This window comes from Lynx canadensis, chromosome D2, assembly GCF_007474595.2.
Source record: "Lynx canadensis isolate LIC74 chromosome D2, mLynCan4.pri.v2, whole genome shotgun sequence".
NCBI classification, from domain to species: Eukaryota; Metazoa; Chordata; class Mammalia; order Carnivora; family Felidae; genus Lynx; species Lynx canadensis.
The window spans coordinates 2,016,202-2,030,733 of record NC_044313.2 but is presented as its reverse complement, the minus strand read 5'-3'; the positions used below and the strand labels follow the sequence as shown (position 1 = coordinate 2,030,733).

The 14,532-nt window shown below is 55.5% G+C and overlaps 1 protein-coding gene across 1 annotated transcript in view; it reads right to left on the bottom strand.

Moving 5' to 3' along the window:
* Positions 1 to 3,260: 3,260 nt before the first annotated feature.
* Positions 3,261 to 14,532, bottom strand: part of TCERG1L (transcription elongation regulator 1 like) — a 197,107-nt gene continuing 185,835 nt past the window's right edge. The window contains exons 10-12 of the mRNA XM_032595298.1: positions 12,441 to 12,530; positions 8,498 to 8,616; positions 3,261 to 4,066 (exon numbers count right to left, since the gene is read on the bottom strand). Coding sequence (XP_032451189.1) covers positions 3,910 to 4,066; positions 8,498 to 8,616; positions 12,441 to 12,530 — 366 coding nt within the window. The 3' untranslated portion in view covers positions 3,261 to 3,909. The remainder of the gene's footprint in view (positions 4,067 to 8,497; positions 8,617 to 12,440; positions 12,531 to 14,532) is intronic.

Genomic DNA, 14,532 nt, shown 5'->3' with positions numbered 1-14,532 from the left:
CGGTCAGCACGCGCGGCCGGGTGCCCGGGACCAGCCTTCGCAGGGACTGTCCTGCTGCGGGCCTGAGGGAGCAGGACGCGGTCCTCACCGGAGCCGGGGCCCCAGGAGGCCCCCAACCGGGCCGAGCAAGTACCCCAAATCCGCTGCTGCCCACGGGGAAGCACCGAAGGCCAGAGGTTGTGGTGGGGAGGCTCCGGGGCCACCGGGCGGGGGAGAGGATCTCAGGCGGCGAGTCCGCCGCCGGGCCCCGCGAGGCGCTCGCTGCCGTGGGTGTAGACAACGCTGTGGCCCCAGCGTGGCAGACAACCGACCCAGTTCCCACACGTTTGTGGGGTGAGGCAGATGAAATCAGTCACGTGTCCGAAACCCACAGTAGTCCCCGACCAGGAAACAGTAGGGGCAAAGAAGGGAGAGAAAACTTAATGGGAAAGCATGGCCCTCCAGCCTCTGCTTCTGCAGACGGTCGCGGGGCCCAGATGGCGATCGCACCTCCAGCCGACCCTGCACCTTCGCCCCTCGCGGCACCTCAGACCCCAGTCTGCTCCCCACAGGCCCTCAGCGTCTGGCAGGCCCAGCTGTGTGCTGACCGGTACCCCGGGCGCCCGCTGAGCCCTCTGGCCCCGGACACTGTCCCTGTCCCACGGGATACGGGAGACATAACTTGCCCTCGGCAACTGGGATAACTGCCCAGCAAGCGTAGCCACCGTCTTCTCCACCCCATGTTTCCGCGCCACGAGGCGTCAGAAGGGCCAGGGCCCCGGCTTCAAATCGCATCAAGATGGTGGCTGCTGCACTTGGGCCACGGGTTCTCCAAATCCACTAAGCCCGGGTTGCGGGGGTGAAGGTTATCGGGCGGCATAACGAGAAGGGTCGCTCCCATCTCCCCTTTTTGGGGGCCGGTGTCTTGCCCCGTGATTCCAGGGAGACGGCGACACATGCCAGCTGCTGGTTTAAGGCCAACAGGTGACCGTCGCAGGACCCTACCCGACCTCGCCCGACCTCGCCCCGTAGATGTACTGTGCCTTCAGCAGGCCGTCCCGGCACGGGACCAGCCAGCTGCTTCTGGGCCTGAGGGTTCATGGGGGTGCCCGTGGGGCCTGGGCGTGAGGGTTCCGGGGGGGGTGGGGGTGCCCGCGGGGCCTGGGCGTGAACCTATTGTTGCAACGACTGTCCCTTAAAACGCATTTCCCGGTCAAGACCACACTGTGTGGGAAGCCGTGTGGCCCAGCAGCCATTCTTCAAGAGCGTGGGTGGTAACTAGGGGAAGGGAAGGAGCATCTGAGATTCACTTTTGTGAGGGGGAGTTGCTCCCCGGAACAGTGGGGGGATTTGGGGGCGCCTGGGTGGCTCAGCGGGTTAAGCATCCGACTTCGGGTCAGGTCATGATCTCACAGGTCGTGGGTTCGAGCCCCGCGTCGGGCTCTGTGCTGACCGCTTAGAGCCTGGAGCCTGATTCGGATTCTGTGTCTCCCTGTGTCTCCGCCCCTCCCCCACTCACGCTCTGTCTCTGTCTCTCAAAAAATGAATAAACGTTAAAAAAACAAAACCAAAACCAAATGGGCGGATTCGTGGGACCAACCCGGAACAGGGGTCTGGGTCGGTGGACACAGACCAGGAACAGTGGGGAGGGAGACACTGGCCGACGGGCCCACACGCCCAGGACCGCCCGCCTGGTGACCCGGTCTCGGAGCTTCGTACGAAGAGTGCGGGACGGGCGAACTCCCAGTGCTGCGCCCGCCGCGCTCCCCTCACCTCATCGCCCCCATCCCAGTCTTGCGCCTTGTAGACCCCCAACCAGCCAGCGGTTCAGCCAGCCCCCAAATCAGTGTAGACGCGTGCCCCGGGCCCCCTCTCGTCTCCCAGGCAAGTTTACAGAACTGTCGTTCGGTCTAACCTGATGCTCCCCCGGGGGGACTTCCTTCACCTGCCCTCGGGGCCACTCCCGACCTGGGGGTGGGGGCTGAGGCCAGCACAGCAGGACGTGTGACCGCTACTCTGGGCCTGCCCCTTCCCCCTCAGCTGACGGACGGCAAGGACCCGAGCGGGGCGGGGAGGCAGCAGCCAGGGGAGCAGGGGTCCACCGAGGTCTTCCAGAACCACTCAGGCTCAGCCCTGCCGCTGGCCTCTCCATCTGAGGTTAAATGCTGCCCCGTACGTCCGGCTGCACGCCGAAGGGGTCAGGTCACACTTCACGCTGACAACGCGGGTGCGGTCACGTGGGATCTTGTGGCCAGGCAGCCGGCCTCTCTGGGGGCAAGCAGCCAGTCAGCTGGCTTTCCGGTGGACGGGACAGATGGCAGGAGGGCCGCTGGCTCGTGCGAACCTCAGGGGTTGCCGGGGGTTCCGTCTCTGTCCCGGCTCCGCGTCCCGAGGCCCGCACCGCCGGCCGCCTCCCCCAGCCCGTCTCTCCGGGTGCTGTCGGGCGAGGGTATGCCACCAGACCCGCCACACGAGCCACTTTCCCGGCATCTTAGACGGCGGGCTCCCGGCGCTCCCAGAGCCACGGCCGCGCCTTCTCCAGGGAGGTCCCCATCTCTGCACGGGTCGGGGGGCTCCTTCCGTGGGGGCTTCTCTGAGCCCTGGGGGTCACGTGTGCTCCTGTGGCTGTCGTCTGTGCGTTCTTTGGCGGTCACCCGGACTCACCAGCCTCATTACCCGAATGCCTTTATATGTGATAACTCTTTCCATTAAATTTCTCTGTTCAGTTTACAAGGTGGGTTCTACTCCAGATTGGACCCTTACTGGAGGGTCTGCCTCCTGGCCCCTGCCCCGGATGCCCAACCCCACTGGCTGCTGCCTGAACCCAAGTGATGGCCCCAGAACCCAGACCTAACCCAGAAGCTAGCCTCACAACACTGGTGCTGAGACCAGGGCTTACCCCAAAGAAGAGAGAAACCCGCCCAATTACGTCCTAATACGCGTGGCAGAGAGTGTGTTCACCGCACTGAAGAGGGACCGGGGAGGCGAGGAGGTGTCGCTGTGCCCTGGGGCAGTGGCAGCGTATCTGAAGAGAGGCCCCGTAAGCCGCGAAATAAACAGGCAACAATTTAGAGAACGCGGTTAATTAGCTGGGTTTTAGCCACCGTCGCTCCACCCAGAACGGGCAGGTTGAAAGGCAGGATTTTTGTTTGTGCTCACTCAGCCCTTGTGTGCGTTCACAAACACTGTTAGGAATCTTTCAAAACAGACTGTCTTCAGTTGAAACACTGTTTTGCCGCTGGAGATCGCAGTGGAAATCTTACCACCAAAACACACTGGTTTAAAATATTTATTAATTAAAAAAAATTTAAAATTCTTTTTATACAAAGATGATGAGAAAAATCTCATGCAAACTGGGCATACAATAAAAATAACTCAACTATTCGTATGATGATTTTGTACAAAATAATCCCATTTTGAGTAGGACCCCCGACAGACGTTGCGGCCGCCCTGTCTGGGGCCCGGCGCCCCCTCGGACTGCTGCGGGGGTCCGGGGTCCGCGTGTGGAGGCGCTCAGGGTCGTCGCTATGACTGGTGATGATGATGCTGTTGCTACTACTCGGGACACCGGACAGACACCCAGCACTCGGAAGGAGCCCCCGTGCCACGGGGCTCAGAACCCAGGGAACACACAAAGTTTGGAGAAAAGTTTCAGGTACTCAGATCAACTCATGAAAACACCTTGAGAGGGATATAGATATTTCTGCTGAGCTACAAACCTGCGGTGGGTTTATGATTTGTATATATTACAAGTACTTTGCATAATTAAACGATTAAGGGAGCGACCTACCATGGCAATTAGAAACGCATCAGACTCGGAACGCCGTACAAAAGAGAGCTTCAATATGAAACAGTAATCCTCCGAGAAGTGCGCGCAGCCCCGCGCGGCACCCTCCGCTCCGCACCTGTCCTACTGCGCCTCTCACACACTCATCTCATCTTCCGCAGCCGGAGTCGGTTTTCCTTGTCCCGTTTCTTAAGAATAAGTATGAATTGGTTGAAAAAATGCTCCTGGTCCTTCTTTCTTTGAACAAGACGAAACCTCTGGTCCCGGCCGTACTTCTCCGCAAACTCCTTAAACGTGGTTCTGAAAAACAGGAACTTTCCTGAGACCTGTCTGCCCGGGAGCGGTTTCCGCACCTCCTGACCCCCGCAGGCTGGCATCACCTCCAGAGGTGGACGGCCGCTACCACCCGATCTAGCTGTCCTCGGGCCACAGGGAGAGGACATGGGGAAGGTCGGGGACAGGGGCGGGACTTGGGGCAGGTCGGGGGACAGGGGCGGGATCTGGGGCAGGTCAGGGGACGGGAGCAGGATCTGGGGCAGGAAATGGGCATCCCACACCTGCCCCAGCTACTCCCGTGCTGGGCGCCACTCCCCGTGGGGGCCCTTGGGATCCTGACCCCACTGAACACCCGCATGGCTACCTCTCCCCAGCCTCTGGAGACGAACCCAGACTCTCCGGCTTCTTCAGCCTCCCTCACTCGGAGCTCTCAACTGCCCACCTGCGTCCACCACTGCTTTGGCCACACGGGTCCCCTCCTGTCCCCTCTTAGGATGTCCTGGCTGCCACAGGCCACTCAGGCAGCTCCCCCGCCTGGCACGCTGTCCCTTACGTCTGCTCTCGTCACTGGCAGTCGGGCTCCGCGTGTCTTTTTTGAGGAAACTCACCCCACAGACGGGGTCCCTCGCAGCCCTTGTCAACAGCCACAACCGTGGTAAGCCCAACTGTGCCATCTACTCCTCCCCTCCTCCCCGCTCCACTGGAGGCTCTGTGATCCGTGTTGTTTCCCGCCAAAGGTCCCGGACGCCTGGCGGCAGTGGCCGGCGTGTGGAAGAACCCAAGGTCAACTGAACGGGCCCGGGAGTCCGACGCAGGGTCTGGGCGGCTCAAAGGGCAAGTGGGTAAGCCCCCTGCAGGGACAAATGGCACCTTCGCGAGCACCGGTCCCCGCGGCCTCCCCCCTCCCAGGCCCGAGCTGGCAGCCCGGAACGGGCCCGCGGGGCTATGTGAGCTCGGTCCGGGGATCCGAAGTCCTCCCGCTTCTCCTTGTGGAGGACTTCGTACTCCGCTGCAGACATTTCACTCTTGTATCAAAGGATTATAATGTAACAGCCGTTTCGCACATAAACAGGAGGGCTGCACTGACATGGCTGTCAGGAGCCCGGACACATCCCCACCTGCCACCAGCGTCCCTCTTCCTGGTCCAGCCCCACAGCCTCCTGGGTCACGCTCCGGGGTTGTGCCTGCTCATGCGCGTCTCAGAGAGAAAGCGCTTCTCTCTGCTGCCCTCCTTCCTTCTTCCCTCTTCCTCCTTCTCTGGACCGAAAGTGTACACCCCCCAGGATCCTAGGTGGACCTCCCGGCACCCCCCGGAGCTAGTGTTGGGGGGCTCAAGGCCTTTGGGAGGTGACTAGGTCACAAAGGGCTCACCAGACCCTGAGCCAGAGCGCTGATCTCGGACTTCCAGCCTCTAGAACTGTGAGGAATATCCGTTGCTTGAGGCCCCTGGTTTGTGTTCCCGGGAACAGGAGCCCAAATGGACTAAAGGACTAAGGCCCTTGTCTCATCCTTCCTTCCTTCCAAGATGAGAATCACAGGGACTTGCTACCCTCTTCCCTTGTCTGGATAGCAGCCTGCGTATCTTCCGTTCAGAGGCTGAGCGCAGATCTTGTCTACAAGGTCCTGCTCGGGGCACTTCTGAAAAGAAGTGTCCCTGAGAAGAGAGGGAGAATTACAAATCTGTGGCCCCCAGCCATGCCGTGGGGCATCCTGGCTTCTGCTGGGCCTTCCAGTGGGCCGGGGGAGCCCCTGAGTCACGGGCACAGCACCCCCTTTGCCCTCTGGCAGCTGGGGACGCAGCCCACCTGCACCTAAAGGAGGCAGACAGTGTGGCCCTGGGGAGAGGCACAGAGTGCAGACCCCACAGCCTGAGCGGCAGACCGAGGGGAGGACCCCCGTGGCCCCTCGCCCCATCTCAGGACCCCCAGAGCCGGGCAGGACTGGGAGCTGGCTCTGGCCGTCCCCGCGGCTGTGGTGACAGGGCCAGAGCACAGTGTAACTGGCGGAGCTGCTGAACCCCGAGAGGCTGCTTCTAGGGTGCTCAGATGGCCTGTGCTTAGCTCACCCGGCCACCCGTGTGCAGCAACTTGAACTGCACGTATTCTACTAGGAAACCTATGGAACAGTGAGGGGAGAAGGTGAAGTGGTCCGTAAAGTCTTGACGATGTCGCAGAATCAGCCATTTTGACATAAAAATGGTTTAATAATCATAAAAGTACGTACGCACGGCGCACATTTTTAACATAGCAGGCAGTTTAATCTACCTTTATTTTTTATTTTTTTTTTTCAATGTTTTTATATTTTATTTTTGGGACAGAGAGAGACAGAGCATGAACGGGGGAGGGGCAGAGAGAGAGGGAGACACAGAATCGGAAACAGGCTCCAGGCTCCGAGCCATCAGCCCAGAGCCCGACGCGGGGCTCGAACTCATGGGCCGTGAGATCATGACCTGGCTGAAGTCGGACGCTTAACCGACTGTGCCACCCAGGCGCCCCTACCTTTAAAGAAGAGTAAGTTTAACTTTCTTATTTCTATCAGTCATTTTCCCTCTGTGTGTATGTGTGTGTGTGAGAGATCTTTCTCCTAATTGCCAGATGCATTATGAGTATTTTCTCCTTTGTCTTCAGGACGGGAAGGGGGATGTGTTGACTTACTGTTAACATTTTACCAATGGACAGATTGAGAATATTTGATGATGATGGTGATGATGGTGATGAGAGGCATCTCCGTCACCAAGCTCCTTCTACCTGCCAGGTGCTATGTTCGCTTCTGCGTCTGCACCACCCAGGGAGTCTGCTGTAGTTGTACTGCCCACAGATGATGCTGGAAGCTCAGAAAGGTGCAATGCCTCACTCCACTGCAGGGCTGAGGAGGGGGGGGGCTGTGCCCTGAGGCAGGGGCTCCACACCAACTCCTCTCTCCTAGGGTCACCATGTGGGGACACAGAGATGCCAGTGTTCTCATCTCTAACCACAGGGAATCACAATTTACAAACGTTTAGATGAACATTTGCTCTTCTAGATTAGCCTTTTGTGATGGGGGTAATTCATGCTACATTTTTCCCCATTCGGAAAACATCTGTCCTTTAAATACTTGGAGAGGTTTTATAAGGACCATATAACCAACATCCAATTATTGACCAGGTGAACTAAATAATTATCAATGAAAACATGGGAGCCTATGTCTTCACAGAAAGCAAACATCAATTAATGTTTTTTTAAAAAAAATAATGTTGTATTTATGCATTATTACTAAAATTCTGAAGTGCCTGCATTATTATTAAAAATAATAATGCATAAACGTTCATTCAGATGTATCTCAACCCCAAATAAAAATAAACCGAAGTCAATTTTTTTGGCTTATAAAAGTTATAGTCCTATATTTCTAAAAGTAGTACAATGTTCATTACTTCTTAAATATCAGCCAATTTTAGGGGTGCCTGGGTGGCCAGTTAAAGCGTCTGACTCTTGGGGCGCCTGGGTGGCACAGTCGGTTAAAGCGTCCGACTTCAGCCAGGTCACGATCTCACGGTCCGTGAGTTCGAGCCCCGCGTCGGGATCTGGGCTGATGGCTCAGAGCCTGGAGCCTGTTTCCGATTCTGTGTCTCCCTCTCTCTCTACCCCTCCCCCGTTCATGCTCTGTCTCTCTCTGTCCCAAAAATAAATAAACGTTGAAAAAAAAATTAAAAAAAAAAGCGTCTGACTCTTGATTTTGGCTCAGGTCATGATCTCACAGCTTATGAGTTTGCACTAACAGCATGGAGCCTGCTTGGGATTCTCTGTCTCCTCTCTCTCTGCCCCTCCCCGCTTGCATTTTCTCTCTCTCTCTCTCTCTCTCTCTCTCATAAATAAATAAACATTTTTACACAGAAGCCAATTTTAAAGAAGACTTAAGTTCATGCATTTTTCTAAGTTCTAACATCCAGTTTCCTATTGGTTTATTTCACGGGAACAGTGCCAGGTTATTTTAGGTGACTTTGGCAGCAAAATTACTTGGCTCATTTGCCCTGGTGTGTGTCCCTTCTCTTTCCACCCTGGCCGACTGGGAAGACGTCCACAACCAACGGTGAGGTTTATTTTACTGCTGCTGTTTGGGCTCTGTATGCCTAGTCTCCGAGTTCGTGTTCCGTGCGCTTACTTTCTGATCCCTAGATTCGAGGTTAGCCCTCATCTTGAGTGCTGACCTACTGACTAGTTATTTAGGTCATGGAGTCAGGGTGGCCACGCTGGAAAACCAGGCAGGGCAGCAAAATGGAAGGGTGTGGGGAGCAGAGAGAACCGTGAGCCGCGCAGGCAGGCAGGGCTGGTGGCTTAGTCACCGACAACTTCACCATTACGCTTGTGAGGTCTCCGCAATGGTAGGTTACACGATTTAACCAGAACAGACTTTAAAAGCCCTCTTACAGTCATCGTAAGTCTCCCGCCCCGAAGTCACCCGGCATTTCTGTCTCCATACCTGGGTGACACCTTAGATTCCTCCAGAAGTTTCTTGAATTCTTCTTTGGCGAGCAGCAATTTGTTTTTCTTCTCCTTATATTCTTCTTTTATCCTTGTCTTGACAAACTGTTCGAATATCTTGAAACACACACATACACACACAGAAAAGTATTACAGGTTGCATATCAGAAATGAAATCTTGTGCCTCAAACACAACACAAAAGAACAGCGAGCATCTGTGGTTAAGCCTTTCTTTTCCATAAGGTGGAAGGCACAGCCCCTCCAGGGAGGGGCTCTCCTGAACCAAGTGTCTACATGATTAAGCCTGGATCCCCAAGAGAATCTCGGGGTCAAACGCTGAATCAGCCCCGCTTGGGGGCAGGGGTGGGTCCTGTTTCTTGTTTCGGAATTCCGTGAGCAGCTTCTGGGGTCATGCGCTGTCTGGCTGACCTTCACATCGCTGCCGGTCGTCCCAGGAACACATGAGGTTTTGTCATTTGTTCTAGTCAATTCCTACAGTGACACAATTAGCATCTGAGCCTCCAAACGTGATTTTAACTTGTGAAAAGAAAGTCAACCCAGCATCTCTGATCCCCCAGCCTCTAGTCTCTAAGAAGACCACTTGTGGTCTGGGCATCAGGGCGGGGGCATCACGCAGACACGGCAAGCCTCTCCTGGGAGCGTCACGGAGCCTCTGGGTGGTCAGACCCAAAGCGAAGACCTGACCCTCGGACACTGCGTGATACCCAGTTGGACAAGAAGTGGGTTTTGAGCAGGAGAACCCCGTCCCCTAGCCTGAAGGATACGAGTATCGTCTGGTGGGCAGGTGCATCATGGCCCCAGGACCCTCTCCCTTGCGAGCTGACAGTCAACACAGTGACGCGACACCGAGGACCCTCTCTGCAGCCGTCAGTCCGTCAATGGATGGGGGCAGCGCATCGTTGTGGTATGAGGCGCCATTTACAAACCAGAGCCCGAAGGGGGTAGGGACAGCTGCTTCATTCCTAATGCTATCCGAGCCTCAAGAGCATGAAAAAGAAAATACTGGAGATGACTTGAGAGTGTGCGCACACATGAATAAAAAGATCAATACAATTTTCACGTGTGACCCTGGAAGGCCTATAAACAGCAACTCTGTCCCAACTGGACCCAAGGCCACTGCCGACATTAGACTTTGACCCGAGCGCTCTGGGGGTCTCCCGCACTCCTGCCCCCGAGGGGGAGGCGGGGAAGACTCGGCCAATGCAGGAGGCTCTCTCGGCTTGGACGGGGATTTCACACTGCCTTTCAGTGGCCACTCGCCTTACGGGATTATAAACACCCAATGCTCCCCTGTCCTGAAGACTCTGCACGGAAAGGAAACATTCAGGAGCAGGACTTAAATGGAGAAGGTGTGCTTATATATTGAAGTAGGACTATATCGGCTTATCTCACCTTCAAGGCAAGTGGTGTGCAACCTCGCCGGCTCTTAGAACTTAAACTAATAAAACAGGTGAAGGAAGGGTTATTATCCACATAAAAGTGTGGGGCTCCGTCATCAGAGCTTTCGCTCTACTAATTTTAAGTCTGGACAGAAACCCTGCCTGGCCGCGGGAGACCCGCTTCTCCTACCGCTGAGCGCCCACCCATGGAACCCGAGTTCTCGCCTCTCCCTCCGCCCTGTCGCTCTATTTACGCCGCTATAATTTAACGTAGCGGCGTCTTTCTCCCCGCTTTGACAAATTACACCAGCTCCACTCAAAGTGGGGCACGACTTTTTAAAAGAGAGACCACTGGCCATTGTCCCGCTATGGCGTGTCCTCCCATAATGAAAAGGAAACACTATCTGTTACCGTGGAAACAGGTCTGATGAGCGTGGCCCGAACCCTCGTCTCTGTTTGGGCTCAGTCGCTTCTCCTTTGCAGCCCCCTGGGGAGGACGGGCCATTGGCGGTTTGCCCACCATGAGCTCTAGTTTCCCCATAGAAACACCATGTGACAGCGGGGGCCGGTACAGGTTCTAGCCGGATGCTTGCCATCAACAGTGGGGGTGGGTGGGGGGGGGTCCTGTGAGGAGCACTGGGGTTTCGTGTGGCCTAGATATTGCCTCCTTCTCCGGCACGGCTCCAGCACCACTGCTCATAGGAGCTGCAGCATTTCCCCTGCGTCTCGGGTGGTTTCTGATCCCAGGGCTCTCTGATGCTGCTCTGTGTCGACCGCCAGCGAGGCCCAGTTCCCGCTCTTCCTCCCGGGGCCTCCGGGGCCACGCTGCAGGCTGGTGACCCTGAAGTTTCCTCTGTCTGATGGCGTCCCCCGAACAGCGCACTCCGGTCTGATCTGTCTGCACAGCGCACATCCAGGCGTGGGGGCCCGGACATCCCAGCCCAGGTGGCCACAGCTGCACCTGCTGCCATGGGGGGGGGGGCGGGGGACGCACAGCCCCGTGGTGCTCACGTGCGCGTCTCGTGCAGGACGCCCCCAGAGCAGTTCAGCAGCACACTGAGCGTCGCGTGCTCCCATCACGTGCGGGGGGGCGGGGGGTAAGCGTAAGATCCTGGGGGGGGGGCCGGCTTCCTCAGCTTCCTTCAAAGGGGCTAACGGTCTCTAAAAACACCCCTGAACTGGCAACAATGGTGCTGACCGCGCCATCAGCGAAAGCACGGTCCGCAGATGGCCAGCGTGCGGGTCTTCACCAAGTAAGGCATTCTTCACAAAAACAAGCGGACTACGAGTGCTCACAGCCGAGTAGCCTGACCGTTTGCTCTTTAATATCGCACAGAAGAGCGAAATATTACTGATGATTAAAGTCTACGGTTTTCTTCGGCTGTGTGCACACGTGTGTGTGCGTGCGTAATCTAACCTCCTCTGACTCTATTGTAACTTTTTTTTTTTTGGAGCCACTGCTAACACGTTTCACACGTTTTCAGATGTTTCCTTCTGGAAAATACAAGCCAGCTGCAATGCAACAAAAAGGTCATTAATTCTAAGTTCCTCAAAGGTCTAAGTTCCATGTTCCAGTGTGGCCGACCCAGCACCATCCCAAGCCCCGGCGTGTGCCAGCGGGGCCCTGCCATCGGCGGGACGGGCAGGGGTCCGCAAGCCCGAGGCTCTGCCCGCTCGGTGTTTCACTGATCGTGCCGGCGTGTGCTTGAGGAAACTTCAGGACCCACGACAGAGCTGGAAATGGGCTTGCCCTTTCTGTCCTCTGGGCCCCGGGCTCTGCTGTCTGATAGCACGCGGGCCGTGGTGACAGAGGCCACATCTGAAACAGCTCTCCGGCCCTCTCTGTTTCCAGCGGCCGATCCGATGACCCGCTTTCCATGTGCATCATTTCACACTCAGAAGAGTGCAGACAGAAGAAGCAGGACTGGAGCAGGAACCAGAGACCCCAGAGACCCCCAGGGAACACCGGACCCCGGCCGGGCTGTGCATCAGGGCCCAGTCCCTCAGCCGGCAGTCAGCACCGCCCGTCCCTCCGTCCGTCCGCTTCATCTTGGAAGCCGTATCGGCTCCATGATCTACGCTGACAACCAGCCAGCGCAGACCGGCCAGGCTAACGTGTCCTCCAGGCGAGCTGCCTCTCGCCCACCTCTGCCCTTTCTGGGGACCTGCCCTCTGGACCTGCCACCCCTTCCCTCATACACCCTCTTACTGTTTCCGGGACCCTCCTCTCATTCAATGTCATTGTATAAGAGCTTAATTGAGTCTTAACACAGCTATCTGGGGTGCGGTCAGTGTTCCCAGCACGTGCATTTTCATCTGTCCTGTGGGGTCACCCCCAGATGGTTTGCTAAGACACTGAGGGGATGACCGTCCTCTGCACCGGTAACCACTGCTGCGCACAAGCTCACACGTGAGACCACCGGGTCTACCCCTTCCCCTCTGACAAAATGAACGTGACAGGCGTGTGCGTGTCACGAGCGTCAGGAGGAGCGTCCTGCTCGCGCTGGGTCTCCAGGGCCCGCCAGCCCGCCACCACGTTACCTGCTTCCGCTCCTCAGAGTTTAGCAGGAGGTAACGCGGATCAAACACGATTTTGTGTAATTCTTTCTCCCAGGTAGAAAACGCTGACACCTGAAGAAAGATATTCAACAGAGTTGTTTTTAGCATCTAACACAGAGCCTGAGGTCATGCTGAAATCATCGATGGGGGAAAACAGCATCGGGGTGCCGTGGGCTCAGCGACGCAGCCTTGCACGAGAGCGTTAGGCACGCCAACGTTCCAGGAAATCAACACCTAGAGCGCTGGGAAATTAAATTCTACACTCATGCCACTATTTCTTCCCTGGATTTCTTCCAGGGCCACGTGCCGCTGATCTGAAGCCCCCATTCTATCTGTGCAGCTGGAACGCCATTCTGGAACGTCACATCTTGAAATCAGAAATAACGGTAAAAACTTTCAGAACCCCGCAGACCATGACAGAGGGCGATTTCTTATAGTCTGCACTTTGCAAAAATTTTAGTTGATTTTTAGTCAATATTTAAATCTTTTTAGGTAGGCCATGTTTTTAAAAACAAACCATGTTACAATAGTTTTAGATTTACAGAAAAGTTAACAAGAATATCACAGAGTGACCACATATCTTACTCAGCTTCCCATACTGTTAACATCCTACATCAGTATGGATGCCAGATTTGTCTACACGGTTGTTAACAAAAGTCCACATTTAAGACTTCTTTAGTTTTGGGGGCACCTGGGTGGCTCAGTCAGTTAGGCATCCGAGTCTGGCTCAGGTCATGATCTCGTGGTTCGTGGGTTCGAGCCCTGCATCAGGCTCTGTGCAGACAGCTTGGAGCCTGGAGCCTGCTTCCGATTCCGTGTCTCCCTCTCTCCCTGCCCCTCCCCTGCTCACACACTCTCTCTCTCTCTTAAAGATGAATAAATATTAAAAAAAAAATAACAAAGAAAAAAAGACTTCCTTAGTTTTGACCCAGTTTTCTTTTTCTCCCTAGGATCCCACCCAGGACAGCACGGGACAGTGTCATGTGAGTTTCTCCGACTTCCCTTGTTATTCTGGCCTTGACGGTTTTGCTGGTCAGGAGTGTTGTAAGATGGTCTATTAGGATTATCTTTTAGATAATTAGATGATTAGACCAGGGTTCTGGGTTTTGGGGAAAAGCACAGAACAAGGTGCTGTCTTCATCCATCACATCACAGTACTTCCTGTCATGGTGACTGACGACACTCGGTGTGGACCCAGACCACTGGGCTGAGGCTGTGCTCACCAGCTCTGTCCTACTCACACTCACTCTCTGTCCCCTTCCCGCTGTGCTTTCTGGGGGGGAAGTCACTGTGTGCAGCCCCTCCTCGGGTTATGTTCCACCTCTTGGGGGGGGTATCCCAATACGAGCTATTTGGAACTCTCAAGGGGGTATTTACCGATTCCCCCACATTTACTTATTTATCGCATCATTTATTTGTATCATTACAGGCTCATGGGTATTTCTAACCTGGGTTATAACCCAACATCATCCAGACGCTTTGTTTTTGCCCACATTCTTCCAGCTTTGGCCGTTGAGAGGTTTTCTGACTGGCTCCAGCGTGCCTTTGGTGTACCCCATCATCGTTTTGGGGGGCCCTTCCTTATTTTCTGGAACTTCAAGGTGCCCCGGCCTCATCTTGTGTCTCTCCTGCCCCAGCCCTAGAGTCAGACAATTCTCCAAGAATCGCGGTTCCTTTTGCTGGAGAACAAATCAGAAACCGTGACCTGGTTCTCCGCCGTGGGACACGGAGCTTCTAGCTTCTCCCCGCTGACAGAGCAAGGAAACGTTTAAGTCATGTACACAATAATTTATCCACTTAAAAGCATGGACTAGGGATTGACTACGCCCTAGGCCCCACGCTGCGTGCTGAGGGCTCAGAGAAAGTCAAGGTCCTGACATCAGAGAGCCCGTGGCCTGGGGCAAGGCAGACGAGCGAGCTAATGATCCCCTGCGAGGCATCTGTGCCATATGAGGGACACTCCCGGACACGGAGAGGCCACGGCGAAGGGACATCCCCATCCCCAGGGATCAGTTTCCAGAACACTGACTATTCTGGAACATGGACACTCCTCAGGCTCCCAAAGGGCTGGGGG